The sequence below is a fragment of the Anser brachyrhynchus genome (genome assembly GCF_964034855.1).
Source record: "Anser brachyrhynchus genome assembly, chromosome: 2".
Lineage (NCBI taxonomy): Eukaryota > Metazoa > Chordata > Aves > Anseriformes > Anatidae > Anser > Anser brachyrhynchus.
This window is the reverse complement of record NC_137695.1, coordinates 116,279,701-116,297,842: the sequence shown is the minus strand read 5'-3', so window position 1 is coordinate 116,297,842 and position 18,142 is coordinate 116,279,701. Positions and strand designations below refer to the sequence as shown.

The window sequence follows — 18,142 nt, the reverse complement described above, 5'->3', positions numbered from 1 at the left end:
GTCAGTGGGATTTTGCTATCTCTGTTAAATATATAATGGTTAGTGTCATAACAAAGATCAGCCATCATGTTATGGCATTTATCTTCATGAGTGAAGAGAGGAAGGGCTACTGTGATTTATTCCATCTCTCCTCATGAGACGATTAATGTCATAAGAGATCAGCCTTCAGTGCTGACTTGTACACAGAATAAAACATAGGGCTGGAGTGGGATGCTAGGCAGTTTTAATTGCCACAAGTTTGGAAGCCCACATTACTTACAGATGGCACAGTTGACAATTACTCATCTAAGATTTTCAAAAATAGAAGAATATTTTGTGGTTCACTAACTCATATCCATTTTATGTTGCTTACTTGTTTAGCCCTTCTTATCAGTCCTTCCACAAAATCCTTTTCCCCATCTCATCACCCAGGTCCACCCACAGTTGTCCTGTTCAACACAGCATTCGTTGCAGAATTGAAGTGCATATTGGCAGTCTACAGTGATATTTGTAGCATCTGTTTAAAGGCTTGAAAAATATACTATTTAACAACTATTACTAAGAAACATTTGTCACAATACAGACAGATTACAAAGAACATGTGATGGCTTTGTATCTGAGTTTGTATGCATATGTAAATATACATAAATAAAACTTTGGATAGAAGGAGCAGCTTTCCTCAAGTTTTGAGAAAAGTTACATAATCTTCTTCCCAGGGGTCTTGTAAAACAATCTGACCATCCTCAATTTATGTTAATAATCTTTCAAAACTCTATCACTTCAGAAAAAGCATACATATATTACACTGTTTACATGCTCCCAACTCCTCCTTGTGGAAAAAAAAAAAAAGCTTCAGATTATATTGTGCTGTTGAAAAACATGATAAGCAAAAGTTCTGTTAAAGAGGAAACAATTATTTTTCCCCCAAGCGGGGCAAAAATTATCATCTGGATTTTCTCAAATTCTCCTTTTCTGGATACTGCTAAATCATGCCACACTGAGTAAAATCTAATTCTTGATATTTTTTTCTGTTAAAAACAGCAAATCTTTACCACTGGTTTGCATCAACTATAATAAGTTATTAAAGAGCTCTCACCACAAAGCATTATCCTTATCTAGGTTTATTGAGTATTGACTCGAACACTTTTATCAGGCTGTTAACTACGTCCACATATAATGTAATCAGCACCTGAGGCCAGTCACACCAGTGAGAGCAGCCAAGTAACAGCGTAACTTTAGGGCAAGGAAGAAGTATTATGAAAGCTAAGATTTTTTTTTCTTGATAGGAGGAGAGGTGGGCAGGAGAGAAGGATCAATGGGACCTTATCAGTACAGCTGTCTTCCAACTGGATGCTGATTTCCCTTAGAGATTTGAACCAACAGGAGCAATTGTTTGGCACAGGTAAGCCAATTCAATCACATCTCCAGCCTATAAAGAAAAAAGATGAACCACGACTTCAGAACTGGACTTGGTAAGGAGACAAAACGCTGACTGTTAAACCAACAGTTTGTAATCAAATCTCAAACCAAAACAGAGAACGTGTCATCCTCCATGAGGGAAAAAACTGAAAATGTTCAGGATAATCTGTAGTTGTGGAGGCTGCCAACTCCTGACCCTTTCTGAAGGCGTTATTCCACGCTACAAGGCCAGACTCCCAGAAGTCTATCTGGCCGATTGCTGACCAGGTTGCAGCAGAAAATGACCATCACACAGCTACTAATGCTGAGCTCTGGAATCACAACAAAGGAAGCGGTCAACAGAGATGAAGGGTTTGCTAAGGGAATGTAAATACAGAGACTTGTTATAAAACTAGGCTTCCTGTTCAAAGCAAACCTCTGTCTTTAAGGGTCATTAACTTTACAGCATATTTCTTACCTAAGACACTTCACTATACATTCAACAGATTCAACCATTAACTGTCAAGAGAATACCCAAGAAAAGCAAACCATGCAAGGGCAAAACATGGCTGTTAGATAGTATATTCAGTCATTAATTTTAATTTTTTTCTATGAGCACCAATATAAATATATGTGAGTTTTCCCAAAGTTGCATCTCCTCTGGAACTGCAGAAGTAATAAATTGTCTGCTCCTAGGAAATGTTACTGGCAAATAACTTCAATGTCCACGGGGTTTAGACACAACTTTTTGATGTAATGTTTTAAAAGATGATAATAATACATGTTTTCGCTATATCTTCCATTTCCTCTCTAAAATAGCAAGCAACAGAAAAGTGAAAATTGTTTCATGTGAAGTTACATCGCCTCAGCTTGGGCTTCCAGTGTAACTACTGAATGCATACTGTACCTTTGAACCAATGTGAGGTAGTAAGGAGATTCAACGCAAGTCCAGGAATGCGATCTTTCTTTAACTATGCCAGACAATCTCATCCAAAGACACAAAACTATACACAGAAGATTTAGGCACTATGTTCTCTAAGGTTAAAGAGAAAATAAACCATGGTGTCCAGAATCACAATAAGAAAACTAGCACAGTCTTATCTTCAAGCATTGTGTCGGACAGACTTTAGGAGATTTTAGGAGATACGTATGTTTTGCTGCTCTAGAAATAACCTTGGCAAGATCATTCGAAACTAATTCTGAAAATTCTGGTAGGTGATCTTACTACTAAACAGATGAGAGAAAATTTCAGAAGACAAATTGGCCTTTTCCATTATTTCAGAGAGATTACTAATAATTTCAACAATAACATTTTGGCTAAGATAGCCCCCATATTGGAAATTGTTCTAAACAGAATGCAACATAATAAAAACATAGTATTTCATTTCCAAAACAAAGATTTTGTCTTTTACAGAGAAGACTGTTGTTGTTGGTGGTGGTGGTGGTGTATTGTTCCCTCTTCCCCCCCTTTTTTCCCCCCTCTCCATTTCCACCCTTAAACTACCAAAATATGAGAAGAATACAATCTTGAAAGATGAAGATTTGGGGACTTCAATGAGTTACCTAATTAAGTGAAATGGTGGCTAAATAAATAAACAAATGAAATGCAATTTTATCCTAGAATTCAGAATTATTCTTTTCTGTTTCTTTCACTTTTAGTCATAGATTGTCCTATCCATAATATTTACTATACTATTTCTGACTGGTAGAAGAATATCTCCATCTCTTCTTCACCATTTCCCAATGCAGCGCTACCATCTTTCCTGCAGGATTACATCAGAATTACTCAGGCACGCTCTCTTTTTACCACATGACAGGCCAGCAGACACAAACCCAGTTTCATTCTCTTCTGCTAATCCCAGAAAACATATGCAAGTACTAAAAGTAACAAGCATCATAACTATTATGTATGCTTATAACATTTTAAAAAAACATTTTCAGAACATTGTCAGAATGCCTTCCCCAGATCCTTTTCCTCCCCCACCACACCCATGTTTTTCTCTAAAATTAACTCCAACATTTAACAACATGTTAACTAACACATGAAACTTCTTGCCATAGCAGCTCTAAGAATGCTGATAACAGCAAACAGGTGTAGTGCTTTTTTATTATTATTAAAAAAAAAAAAAAAAAAACAACTTTCAGTCTCTTTGCAGCTCTTTGAGAAGCATTTCCCAACCGCCATGTGTATATAACATCCAGGCAGCCTCTTTTACAGTTCTGGTTCAGAATGAGAATAGGAGCATTATTTTACTTTATTTTAACATTACCTTAAACTGTTTGAAACATTCTCCTACAGCTCAGACACAATATATTAAGTTTGCATATGGAAATTACAGTATGAAACCAAGTCTGTCCTCATTAAGGAAAGTCACATTTCTAGAGATTTTTTATTTTACTTCTTTAATTAATGGAATTGTTAAAGGTTTCAGCAGTTATAGCAAGATGAGAATGTTTTTGAGGATGTGTCAAACAATCTATCTCCAAGCAAGGCAGATAACCCCACAAATGAATGGAGACAGAATTGTTCTCTATTGGTATCACTTCTTTCATTAGAAACTAATCTACACAAAAAAATTCTAACAGTTCCCTGAAAAAAATCCTACTTAAAGCCAACTAATTTGAAAGATTATGATATCTTAGATTTTTGGTTTGTTAGTTTTTCAAACAGATTAAAAGACAGCAAGACAACAATCTTCTGGCCCACCTTCCAAAGCCACACAAAATAATCCTGATCAACTGCCTTGATTCCATTCCTTCAGAATCTTAAATGTTTTCTAGTTTCTTCATCTTCTACTGCTGTAGGTTTCAACCCCATGGTTCACAGACCAGCTGGAAGATTACCCTTCTGGAGTCCATGAGGCACAACAGCTCATATGATTGCTCAGACACTGACTTTATCCTTAGTGTCTTTCACCATGCCCCCTCCTCTTACTGCTTGTCTGTTGCACTGGATCCTGCACCCTTCAGCCAGTCCAGCATCTATTCAGTCACTTCTCCCACACTTATACTCTCTTTCACTGTACACCTCCCCAGGCAGCCCTATATGAGTTCTGCAGTCTCCTCCTCAAGTGTTGCTGCTGCTGTGGACCTGGAGGCTAAATTAACAACCTGCAGCGAATGTCAAACACTTAGTGTAAAGGACTGCTCATTGCACAGGCACAGAGAAGTTCCTGTGGAGGTGCTTAGTAAATGCAAGAATCATCAGCAATGGATGAGTAATGGACGTATACAGCATGCAGTAACTTGCACAGTCAGACTGACAACAATCTCCAAATTTACCTTGTGAAGTCATAGCACTCTAGCTCTTAAGTACTTCTGCTACTCTAAAAAAGAGCGTGTTTCAAGATCACAGCCACTTAGAGGGGCTCACTGAGTCCTTGGAACACTGTGTCACAAAGAGCACAAAAGATCCTTCTTCATAGGATAACCACAGTGTTCAAGCAAGCTGAGAGCAGTAATTCCATTTTCTTTCAGCATCTACTCTTTGAGTGCTGATCCCATGCTCTGTAAACCATAACATTCACCAACAGACTTTTACTAAGGAAAAAGAGCACGACTCCACAACAAAGACAGGCTCGGTTATCACTGACAAGTTTCACTCAAATGGGTAACTCTCATTCCAAAAGTGACAGGGGAAATTGGCAGTGAGTCAACTGATCCCTGAGCACTGACTGGAGGAAACAGTATTTTAGCGCAAAGAATTTAGTTTGCAAGATGAAAAAACAAACAACTGGACCAATTCAGGAGCTGAGAGCAGTGTCCATTTCTTGCTGTTGCTATCTGTTTCCCCAAAGGATGCTGGGGCTCATTACGAGCAGACTGAATGTCCCAGGCATGCAGACTTGTGTCTTTGATTCTCCCAGCCAGTCTCACAGAGCTGTAACCCAATACTTGACATCGCATATAAGATTTGGGCTGCTAAGTCAGGAATTTGAGAGACCACATCAAAATAGGAATCCTTACTGTGTCCTTCCATCAAATATTACTTACAGGGATACCTGGCAAAAAGCACTTCAGATATTGCCCACGAGGCTACTGTTTGACTACCACCCACATTCAAAGCCTCCAGCTGCACACGTAGACTGGGTACAGTGAAGTAAACCAATGTTTTAAAAGATCAGTAGCCTTACAAATGGCAGATCATGCTGCATACTGCAGCTTCCCCTTTCTTTCCTATGATCTGGCCCAACAGATCCAAGCACTTGCTGATTTGTCCAGCCATGCCACTGGTGTGTACTTAACAGACAGCAAATGTTTAATAATGCAATGCAACTTGACAGCACAGCATCCTGGGAGCAGGACAAAAGGAAGACAAACAACGTGTTTGACAAGCATTGCCAATGTAGCAGAATTGGCTACACAGACTTTTCTTTCTCTTGGAAAAAAAAAGAAAAAAAGTTTAAAACAGAGAGCTCAGTACAAGAACAATCCATGCAAATAACAGGTAGTCCTTTGTACCTTCAGGACACCACATCCTGCCACTGGTCACCTTGAAACCAGTGACAAAAAGGTATTAACATATCTCCAGAAGCAACTTATTTGAAAATGTATTCAACAGGGATTTATTGAGCTTATTCCACAGCTACACAATGAGTCCTACAAAGTTGTTGTACTTACATTTTAAAACAGAAGATGAGTGCTTGCAAAAATCTCCATTATGAACGAAATAGCTTATGAAACAGACTAGAATGCACTAAGGACTACTGCTGCTAAGTATGAACCTGCAGCATCACTGCTATATCAAAACTGCTGAAAACATCCAGAGGCTTTAAGTACTAAAAACCCTCAAAAAAGACAGAGGAAGTGACTAAGCACCATTAAATAAATACAGAATTTTCAATCTGAACAAGGAAACCTGTGTTTTCTGTCTAGTCACTGTCAGAAAAAAAAAAAAAAGAGGTAAAGATGCATTTGAACTCTAAATGACGTCCATTGGGCAACTCTTCAGGATCACTTTTTTCTCCTAGTTCTCCCATTTTTCAGTAGGACATGAAATTCCACAAAAAGAGCAGATGCTGGCAAAGGCCAGAGAAGTCCTAGCTCAAAAAATGGGTAAAGAAAGTTACCAATTTATTTCATAAACCTAAAGCTAATTTTGGGCATCTGATTTAGTTTTAAGTCTAACCAGACAATGTAACCCCGAGGACCTTTCCAAACTCACATCTGATTATTAGTTCTATGACTATCAAACTAATAGTGTAATTAAGATGAACACCAAACTCCAAAGAGGTTCTGTTTGGTCTTACCCGTCTAGAATTTCAAACCGAGAGAAAAGCCAAATGAAATGAAAGAAGCTGATGTGATCAGAGAATGCCATAATTTTGAGATAGCTGCTAGAATCTTGGTCCAAAAGAAAGACAGCTGGCTATGGCCAGTAAGTGACTATTTATCCCCATTTACCTTGCTAGGTAGTACTGGCAGACATGTGGTGACATGCATTACCACGTGCTTCTCTGGTACAGCAGTGCCAACAGACACCCCAGCAGCTGGTGGATAACTGGGAATTTTGAGACATAAAAAGAATCAACATTTATCCAAGAATAGACATCAATAGATCTACTGAAGCAACTGGGTGTGGAATTTATTCAGTTAAAACTGATGGGACTAAAAAGAAAAATAATAGAAACAAAGTTATCGCTTAATGAAGGACAAAGTTCCAAAGGCGATACGATACAATGATTGTGGTAGAGCCTATCATAAAAAAGGTTCGAATCATAAATGCGAGAACAAATCATATGGGACTTAAAGATTGCCTATGACTTACTAGATTCTGTAGACATTTCGAAAGGGAACTCACCAACCACTACAGGAGTTAGGTGTGTTCTCCAGGAAAGGGAGAAAAACTTTGACCTTCAAATGGTTATTGTGTACTTTGGTTAAGGCTCTTTTCCCTCTTTAGACGCCAAGTGATACAAGGAGCTGATCAGGATGACTGCTTTACCAAATTCATGGCTGTATCTATATTTATCCAAGATCACAACAAGAAAGAAAGAAAATACCTTCAACAGCAAGTTCACCAAATCGCTCATTAGCCCTAGACACTTGTCTGTCAAGGAACACTTCTGAAGTTGTAGACAGCAACATTATCAAAACATGTAAGTTAGACTGTCCTCTACAGAATGGAATTGTCACCCACAGGATAAAGTCAGGTTGGATGAAGCTCTGGGCAATCTGGTCTAATGAAAGATGTCCCTTCCCATGGCAGGGGAGTTGGAATCAGGTGATCTTTAGAGGTCCCCTCTGACTCAAACCATTCTGTGATAATGATCTCTACAGTTGAGCCTCCACGAGCAGTGAGGAGATACTCATCACCACTGACTCAGCTAGACCAATCCATGCATGTAGGAGGGCCAGTTTTAAAACACAGTATAAAATTTCTGTCTTTTAAATAAATCATTTTCTGATGCTCCAAATCATGAACAATCAATTAGAAAATGTCCCGAAATATCTTCTACAGAGAGCTATAGCCCAGTCCTCTTAATGACTCAGTAAATGTCCCTGGTGCTTTGAGAGCACTGACTGAACTGTGCTTATTGACGATTGCAAAAGCTGTCAGACAGAAACTACGCTCAGTCGAACTACACAAAACGGGTCTGCCTCAGAGAGCTGAGGTACAGGATGCCACATCAGATTCAGAAACTGCAGGTTAACAGCCAGACCCCGTATGTTAAAAACCTTACTTCAAAGTTCCAACAATACTGAGGGAAGCTACATGTGAAGCACCGCAGAGACTGTCCTGCTGAACTCAAGCCATTAAACCGAGCTGAAACTCTTACCATTCACAGGATGAAAACAGAAAGCATAAGATTGCCCCTGCTTCCTGTTCCAATGCCACAAACACCTGAACTTGCTCAGACCAGTCAGTGGTGCTGCCCTAAATCCCTCCAACACTAACTAGTCCCCAACCCCTACCAGTGCACTTACACTGAAGGCAACCTAGGAAGAAGGCATGCACTGCCAGATGGCTTACTATCTATTTTCTGATACTCTTGGTGTCTGTGTTAAAGTACTATAGTTGTAAGTGGATATAACTGGGGACTGGGTGGCTTAAGATATGGTACTTGGAGACACAGGTCATTCCTCCAAAGCTTAGCTTAGCTGCAGGTAAGAAGGAAGGCACCTCTCCACCGTTTTTCCATTCTCAGTAGGTATATCTCCTCCCAAGAAAGTCCAACAAGAGGGAACTACCTTGCAGGACTTCACAAGGAAGGAGCAGCCTGATAGGACTGAACATCAGTGGTTTAGGTTTCTTTGTGTAGGGTGACTGCCACTCAAACTTGGTAAAAATTAAACGGGTCACCTATAGCCAATCTGTTGTCGCTGAGCACCACAGTGATTTGCTACCTGAACTAACAGGATGAGCAAGTGGGCTGAACGAGGATACATTGCTTAGAGCAGGCTCTGTTCCACGTTGTTCCTATGACTTTGCAAGGGAAACTGACCATTCCAGAATGACAACTAAGGTGGTTGATTCCACCTGTGAGTCTGTAAATTCCTCAAAAGGCGGCTTTGGTCAGTTTCAACTGGAACCCATGGAAACATGATGAAATATTTTCTGCTAATCACACCTCCTTCCAGGTCCCAATGGCATACATAGTGGAAACCGAGACTACTATTTAGCTACTGCTAGTTACAAAGCATGCCAAAATTATCATCAGATAACCAGGAAAATGGAAATTGTTTTGAAACTTACAACATTTCAAAACCACCTTCTACTCCAAAGCCAACAGCTAAAGTTTAGCAAATGACTCTCCAAGTGACCATAACCCCTGGTCACAGTATAAAGAACAAAGCAAATGCTGTGGCAGGATGCAGAGTGAATTTGGCTTTTCGCCTTGAGGAGAGCACGCTACTTGATCCAGGCTAGGTTGCTGCAGTGACACAATTTGATCCCGGGAAGTGGTAAATTGGACTGGCAGATCCCAAGCACCCTAGCTGTGAATAGTAGATACAGCCTTGGGTGTGGTTACTGGAAACTATTTTGTTGTGATTCCAAAGGTTTCAGGTGAAACTGATCAAAGCATGCAGTATCACAGGAAAATACTGGTTCTTCTCTACAAAGAAATGTAAGCCAGAAATCATTCACTATATCAATAAGCATTAAATCGTACCTTTAGGCACTGATAACACTGCCTCATCGTTAAGCAATGCTCATGTTTAGATTCCTGTAAGGGTTGTCTCCTATTTTAACCCTGGTTTGTAGACATATTGTGACTTGACTTAGAACACGTTCTGTTCTTGGTTTGGGTTCCTGCTTTCCTAAAGGTGTGTGATGCCAAGGGTGAAAGGACCCTCTCAAGTGTTAGAATCTCTGTTCTTCTCAATCTGCCCTAGAAGAATGCAAAGGATGAGCTGAAACAGGAAATTTATATTTTTTGACCAACTTGTAAAGCAAAATAATAATAATAATAATAAAACATATTAATTTCTGTAATATTTCATACTACCCAAATGAAAAACACAACCACAGAAGGTAGAAAAATAAATGCAGGTTCAACCTTGTCTAACAAGTGCAAAAATTACTTTGAATAAAACAAATTGGAGGAAACCCTAGAGCAAACCAAAATAATACAGAGTTCTTCAAAGCAGCATTGATCGTGGATCAAAGGGAAAGGCCATCAAAACTTCCCAAGCCACAATGTTTCTGCATGTCTGAAAAAGAATTAACTCAGAACAAATATGCAAATAATAGTAGGTCTGTGTTAAGCCTACAACAAAGAAATCCGTAATACTGCAAAACAAAGTCATGTCAAATCTCCTATTTTTAGAGATATATGAAGCTCCTTTCACAACACTTTAAAATGTATTTATAGTAACAAGAATGAAAACTTAAGATAAAAGTCAAAGGCATTATCATCATCAATGGTCTAACTGCACAGAAGTTACTCTTCTTTTTCTGTTGTTGCTGTTGTTTCATTTGTGGTCGTCAAATATGAAGACGTAATGCAAAAATAGTTCTATACCACTATATGATCTATTTCAACTACACTATCTTAGCAGAGCAGATGAAGCAACAAACAGCTTTTGGACAGCCAGCCCCAATAAACAGTAACATGCAAGCTAACAATTCCAGCGGGCTTTTGTTGCTTTTTCATGTTTTCTTTTTTTTTCCTTCAACATCTGTTTCCTTAATTAATTAGCATAATTTTCTTAAAGTTTACAGGAGCAACGGAACAACTTGTAATTAAGAGCTGGATCCTGTCAGGAGACTAGTGCAAGAAATACACGAATTAAGGAATGAATATTAGTCACCCAACATTCACACGTCAGCTGAACCATGAGTGCTCTATAGCACCATAGAACATATACAGCCTTCAGTAACATAAGAAAACCTTTCTTTCAGAACTATATTTAGAAAAGAGAGAGCAAAAACACTGGAGAGGCGACGGGGCAACCAATACATGAATAGAACAACAAATGCTGCTATACTCACCCTTGCTACTCTTCTCATTGTCAACTAGCGGTAGTAACTTAACCAAAGTGTGTTTCGAAACACCACTTACAGGAAAGACAAGCTATCCATTAAAAAAAAAAAATCATTTTAAAGTGTTACCATAAAACGTTACTATCACCCTTCACAGACAGACATTCTATGCTTCATGCATATGCTGAGCGCTGCATGCATGAGGTGAGCAGCCCAAACCCATTTTGTTCAGGCTTTTTCTGCTTTTCTAGATCACAAAAACCAAAGGGTCTTGCCTGGCAGTCAAAACCAACGATACGAGTTGGATTGCTGCTGCCTGCTTAAGACTGCTAGCAGTTCCTGTGTGGCACAGTATACTTGGACATGTTTTGTTCTCAGTAATTTTCATTTTGATATTTCTTACGCAGTATCTTATGGCATGAAATTGAGGCAGAATTCAATATTGCAGGACTTTGAGAACCACTTGAGAGTCCTAGCGAGCTTAAGAACAGCTGAAACTCACCAGATACAAGTTTTTTCAAGTGAATGGGATCGTTACAAATTGAACTACTCAAGTGCTTAGCCTTTCTGTTCAGTTTTTGCAAGATCCACGTATGACCAGAAAACAACAACTGCTTCATCACATTGGGATCAACAGGAAGACAGAGGAGAAAGTTCCTCCTTCCTTTAAAAATTTTCTTTTGTTCTTGTTAAGTGTTGTATCTTAGTCTATCTGACACAAAAAGCAAAAAACTGGCGTGGAGATAATGCCCAGGTTGTGCATAAACATTGCTGTAGTCTTCTAAAAGTACCTGAGAGCTGACATACCAGGTCTGCAAAGGTTTGCCCTTTGGCAGGTTGCAAAGACAGGTTGCAATCTTGTCCATAAAAATGCGTGTTGTACAAAATGGGTTCTGTAACATGAACTGTTAGAGGTATGCCACCATTCCACTGATCCTGCACATGCGTTCATTTCTCAGGAATGCTTGTAAGCTGGGTTATGCCTTGCCCTGAGATAAGCAGACTTGCATGAGGAAAAAAAGCAGCGTGTTGCGCACAGACAGATTCAACTCTCTGCAGGAGACTTCTTCCACAAAACGCAAGTCCCAGTACAGGACATTCCAACAGCTCCTGTTTTACCGCCTATGTCACAAACATGGTATGTACAGCAAGAGCCGAATATAATGGGAGTCCTTTCCTGCTTCGGTTTTAAAAATCAAGGGAGTATCTTGAAAAAACACTGCATTGCAGGAACTTGAGTTTTCAAAGACCTTTTAATCAAATACAAGAAATGGAAATGCAACGCTGCCTGTCAGTGTGGAGCCGCACCACTTAGGCTTACACATTACAATGTATTTTAAGACTGTCATGTAATATATTTTTCTAAAGCACTTCTCTTTCTTTCATTGTGAATGTGGGAAATGGAGAGCTGTGTAATGATTTCAGGCTTGAGTCCAGTTTTTGTACTCCTTTTTATCCATGACAACTATTACATGGTGCATTATGAGTTTCAATATAGATTGAATAGAGACATGACCATATCCATTTCTTTCATAATTACTGTGAGAGAAATAGTAAGAGAGTGAGTGAATGAGGCAGAAGTGTAGCCACAGAAGGAAGATGATTTTATGACTAAGAAACAGGACTACTACCGAGACACTGTTGGTACTATAACTGCCTCTCCCACAGATTTCCTGTACAGCTTTGAGTAAGGTACTTAATCTTTCTGTGCCTCAACTCTGCATGGGTAAAGCAGAGGTCAAAATACTTAACTTCATAGGCATGTTGTAAGTATAGAAACATTTGTGTTTGGGAAGCTACTGGGTGTTGCTAATAATAGCTACATATGTGACTGAAACATAGGAGAAAAATGTATTTTAGCACAGATTTTGAGAGGTCTACAGAAAATAAAGTAAGGCACCTCACAGCAAACAAAGAAAATTAAGAAATAAGCAGGTCTAGTGAGCAGGCTAGAACTACTTGAAAAACTAGCATGCAAGTACGTCGTTTAAAGTCCATGTTGTAACAGATGTACATGCACAACAGAGTGAAAAAGCAACATTACCTATCTTCTTTCATACCTTTTGAGCAGTTCACTTGGAAAGCCCGATATTGATGTAATGTAAGGGCTTTTATGGAAAATTTAACACAAAAATTTCCATGCGTTTGCTGTGTGAATTAATTCAACCTCTTGTTTCTAAAAATAATTCAGTACTATACAATTTTACAGCATATTGATCTAGGTAACTCATGAGTCGTTTTTCATGAGTGCGTATCAATCACTTCATTGTTTACTTGTCGTTGGAAAGAAATTGATTTAATCAAACCTTGCAGTAATACATTATTGATGCATCCCAAGAAAACGAAGTCATAATGAACCATCAGGGTCCTAACATAAAACACTGTAAGGAGTGGCAATTTTGGCTTCGATCTTTCACTGTGATTTGCAAACATATGCCACTATGCTAATAAAGCTCTGTGTAAGGTTGTGTCTGCTCTGCACCGCACTATGCATCATTCACATAACAGACTTGGGACAAGTTCTCTGTACCACGGCAAACCCCAGGGAAACTAGACAAAACCACACTGTGGACCTTGTGCATCTCCGCCACTTATATACAGCAATGTATCATTTTTACTGGATTTTTTGCAAATCATGACCCTTCCGGGGGGAGCACTAGGTGGTATGACATCACGAAAATGAGAGACTTTGCCTTTCTCCTCAGCACTGCCTCAGCCTTTGTTCTCCAGGGGCTCTTAAACTTTCCACATATTGGACCACATGGGAACAGCAATTTTAATAAATACACATTAAAATTCTTTTATGTACATTTGTCAAACAAAAGACAGCTTACAGTAGCATCTGCTGCAGTCACTTGGAAGAGGGAAGTTAGAAAAGCAGTTGATGGATTTTATAGACTTTTGAACGCATTCTGATAGTTTTAAAGCTTGAAAAAACAAGCGCTGTAGCAACAGCCACTGCCACCATTATTTTGTCAAAGATCAGTGTTTTACCGCAGATAAACTTTTGTTACAATTACGAGAAACAGGAGAAGACAGTGGTGACACTGTATCAGAACATCTTCACTAAAGCTGAGTTATTAGAAAATTCCGTAGGACGTACACTGAACCATATCAGAATCTAGCACTGACCAAGCATATGAGAATACCTAGGTACAGCTTACAGAGACATCTATAGGTAGAGTCTGTCTAATACCTCATAATTATTTACACGAGAGCGCAAGGCTGAACTTCTACGTAGGAATTCATACAGCAAGGTGAGAAACATTTTTACAAGAAATGTCTAGTTGTGAAGTACAACAGTCATATCAAAACACATTACCAAAAACAGATGCACCATTATCACGGACACTTTACTTAAGCAATGAAGTCCGTATCCGAGATAGATAAAATATAAAGTTCATGTGGATACAAAAAGCAAAAAAGCAATATAACCAGTAGCGTATCTCCCTAGCTTTGTGATCTTTCCGTGCACCCAGTTAAAGCTGAGCCAGACGCAAGTTTGCAGAAGACACACACAGAAACGTGCACAACCACTCATGCTGTACCGTGCATAGACTATTTGTTGTAAAATTCCTAGAATGGAGAGAACCCATACACACTCTGAAACCGAAAAACAACATAAACAATGTGGGCTATTACACTTAGCAAACAATAATACAGATTCATGAAAACAGATACAGTAGGGAAAAGGAGACGGTTTCCTAATGAAGTGAGAATAGACTAGGTCTCCAGAGCCACAGAGCCTTTAGAGAAGTGGGTCTGATTGCCCTGAATATCTCCCTGCTCAGCCGGGAAAGTAGAGAGGGTGAAGAGAAATCCCAGTAAGAGTTCTCTCTAATGTCCTTGCCCCTCACCCCAATCCTCCTGTCCACACTAACGGGATGAAAAAGCAATTCCCGGATATTTCACTTTTTCTCCGTACTTAAAAGGAGGGATTTTCTTGGGATATCTGATGCATGAACTCACCCAGATAGAAACAATCCCTGGATATTTACCCACACGCGCGCGCAAGAGGAGAAAAGAACAGGCATTTCCTCACACACGCACTGAAGACGGGCCGTAGCTATTTCTCCTCTCGGACCGGGGACAGGAGGAGGACAGAGGGCTGCCCGCACCTCACGCGTGTCCGCAGCGGCTGCCCGGGCATCGCGGGCGGCGGCAGCCCCTCAGCACCACGGTCCCACACACGCACAGGATCTCAGCCTCCCGCTTCGTGTATGGCCGCGTGGCCTCCCTCGAGCCCTCACACGTAACCTCACACCCTCACACACGTGCCCTCACGCACCCACACGTGCCCTCACACGTAACCCCACACCCTCACGCACCCACACGTGCCCTCACACGTTACCCCACATGCTCACACACACCCATGTGCCCTCACACACCCACACGTGCCCTCGCACACCCACTGGAGCCCTCACACGCACCCCCACGCCCTCACACGCTCCCGGCCAAACACGCTCGACCTCATGCTCACAGACACTCCCTCACACACGCGCGCGCGCCCCCCGTCCCGCCCTTGCACGCTCCCTCACACTCACGGACTCGCTCCCCGGCCCTCCTTTACACACTCCCCCCCGCACACCCCCCTCCCTCGCACACTCCCCTCACGCTCCCCCCCCCCCCCCCTTACACACTCGCGCCCTCTCGCGCTCCCTCTCCCCAACGGCCCCAACGGCCGGCAACAAAGCGGCGGGCAGCGCGCGGGGCGGGCGGGCGGCGGCGGGACGCGCACACGGGCACACGCACGCTCACACTCACTCACTCACACACACACACACACACAATGCTGCCGCAGCACCTACCAGGCGGGCAGCCTCGGCCCAGGTGCGGTCCTTCTTCTTCCTCTTGTCTTTCATGTTTGCATCTCATTGAGGTGGTTCTGAGGGGGGGGGGGGGGGGGGGTGAGGGGGTGGGCGGGGGGAGGGCGGGCCGGGGAGGGGTGTGTGTGCGTGTGTGTGTGCGTGTGTGTGCGTGTGTGTGCTGGGGGGGGGGCCCGCAGGGGTTCCGCACGGACAACGATACGGTGACACCGAGCGCCGGAGCCCCCGGGGCGGGAGGGGCGGGGGCGGAGGGGGAGGCGGGGGCGGAGGAGGGAGGGAGGGAGGGAGCGGGGAGGTTGGGGCGGGGGTGGGGGGAGTGGGGGGGGGGGGGGGGCCGGCTGGGTTCGGCTCCGCTCGGCTGCGCTCGGCTTTGCTCGGCTCCCCGGCTTGGCGCCCAGCTGACAGCCCGCGGGGTGCTCCGCCACGCTCACAACAATGCGCTCTGACGTCACAACGGGGAACGGCGCCCGCACCAAACATACCCCCCCCAACCCCCCCCACCCCGCTCCCGAGGAGCGCGCCCGCCGCCAAGCCTCGCGAGAGCGGCTTCGGCTGTGGGGACGGGGGGGGGGGTGCGGGACTACAACTCCCGTGGTGCAGCGCGGCGGGCGGGCTGGGCGGGGCGTCTCCCTGGGGACGCTGAGGGGCGCTGCCGGGGCGGGGGCGCCGGGGTCGGCGGGTGCCCGGCGGCGCCATCCCGCGCACGGCGCCCCGAGCCTCGCCGCCGCCCTCCCTCCGTCCCTCGCCGCGTCCTCGCGGCCCGCAGGCCTCCGCCTCGGCGCCCCCCGGGACGGGGACCCCTCCTCACGGGCGCTGCGGGGGGGGGGGGGGAGGCTGAGGGAGCGGCGGCCCCGCGGGGTTCCTACCTGCCTCCCGCCGAGCTGGGAGCGGGCACGGCCAGCCCCGGCCGAAGCGGCGGCGATGGTTTGGGTTGAGCCCGAGCTCGCGGCTGAAGTTGTCCTGTCGGAACCGGGGGAGAGGCGTCGTGTTCCCGTGCGAACAAAGGGAGCCGGTGGGCTCGGTCCATGGAACCGCTGAAGGATGTTTGTCCTTTACCGGGCGGCTTAGGATTAAGATGCCCACAGAATGGGGAGCTGCGGATTTAATACCCCTTCCTGAGTTACAGGATATTGCGATGGGAGCTTTCGCCCCTATCTCCTCCCCTCCCCCAAATATTAAAGTGTTTTTGGAATGCTATCGAAATATTTTCGGCGTTTTTTGTTCGGACTGAAATGAGTTCAAAATTATTCGGGCTTTGTATGTCGAGCTGCTCGGTGCCTGCACCCTCCTTCGTCCCTCCCCAGCAGTGCCGCTCTTCTGCTTGCCCTCTTGCTTTCCATAACGTCAAAACTGTCTTCCTACAAAGGCACAGCTCACTGGAGAGAGAAAAAAATAACAATAATAAAAAAATCACTCCCAACTAGCTCAACGTTCAGGCTGTTTTATCTAGAGAAGGACAGGGGACAGCCCTAGAGGAAAGTGAAGTGGCTCCCTGATAGCGCTCAAAGCGCTCCCTCAGGGTGCACTCAGGTGGTGGCCAGGGTTCCAGCTGTCAACACATCCCCCTCATCCTCCTCATCTTTATACTGGAAATAGCACGTGGAAGATAATTCTTCACTGTGACACCTCTTCAGATTTCTTGTTTGATTTTCACACTCAAAACCATTAACGAAAGAAACTCTATTAAAGCACTTTCTTCTGAATTTTGGGTTGACTCTACACTGTATACAATTGACCAGGGGATTTGAAATTGCCTCAGAAATGTTCTTGAGAAAAATGGTGTTGGAACTGGGAATTTTCAGGTTCAGCAGAGTTAGGTAATGTGTAACAGCTATTAAAATCATTCAGTTGTAGGAACAGCTACATATTCCTCAACTTTGATATTTACTGAATATTTTATGTCACCTTAGTAACATCTAGAAAGGAAGTGCTTGCTATTAGGATAACTCCATTGTCTACGCTTTGTTTCATTGACTTTGCTTTCTACCTTTTATGTCTCTGTCCTACTTTTCTTCTGCCTTTTATATTTCCTTGCCTTCAGTAACTTCCTACTCCTTTATGATATAAAAGAATCATTCACATCTCACCCCCATGCTAAAGACTGAATCTTTAGTTATTAACAACTTCCTTAAAGCTGCCTTTGAAATGCCCTGATTGTTTTCAGCGTTGAAACTGCATTAAAACTAAAAAAGCATAGGGAAGTTTTATCAGTCACTCTCATCATAAGGAGTCTGTTTTAAGACTAAAATAAATGTTTGCATTAGATTTCTGTCCATCCCCAGTTAGATGACGATCTGGTTGTTTTTCAAGTTGTGCCACATGCATAACATGATCTGAATTTCCATTACTCAGGAGAGCTGGAGAGCTTTGGTCCTGACACATTGGTGTTGGACATAGGAGGACACTCTGTAGCTAAAGAGAAATTTGGGGATCCTCTTTTTTTTAATTTATTTATTTTGTGTGTGTGTGTGTGGTGGTTTGATTGGTTTGTGCTATTGCCCGTTGCAGTCAG

The 18,142-nt window shown here is 42.8% G+C and overlaps 1 protein-coding gene across 13 annotated transcripts in view; it reads right to left on the bottom strand.

Moving 5' to 3' along the window:
• ASXL3 (ASXL transcriptional regulator 3) overlaps positions 1–17,718 on the bottom strand; it is a 132,782-nt gene extending 115,064 nt beyond the window's left edge. For 2 of the 13 annotated variants that reach the window (XM_080581155.1, XM_080581158.1), the window contains exons 1-2: positions 9,492–14,837; positions 6,781–6,877 (exon numbers count right to left, since the gene is read on the bottom strand). In XM_080581155.1, the coding sequence (XP_080437281.1) occupies positions 6,781–6,815 (35 nt within the window). In that variant the 5' untranslated portion in view covers positions 6,816–6,877; positions 9,492–14,837. Of the gene's footprint in view, positions 1–6,780; positions 15,425–15,612; positions 16,206–16,496 lie in introns of those variants that run through there. The other 11 variants (XM_080581146.1, XM_080581148.1, XM_080581154.1 and 8 more) reach the window with 10 other exon arrangements.
• Between the last annotated feature and the right edge of the window lie 424 nt (positions 17,719–18,142).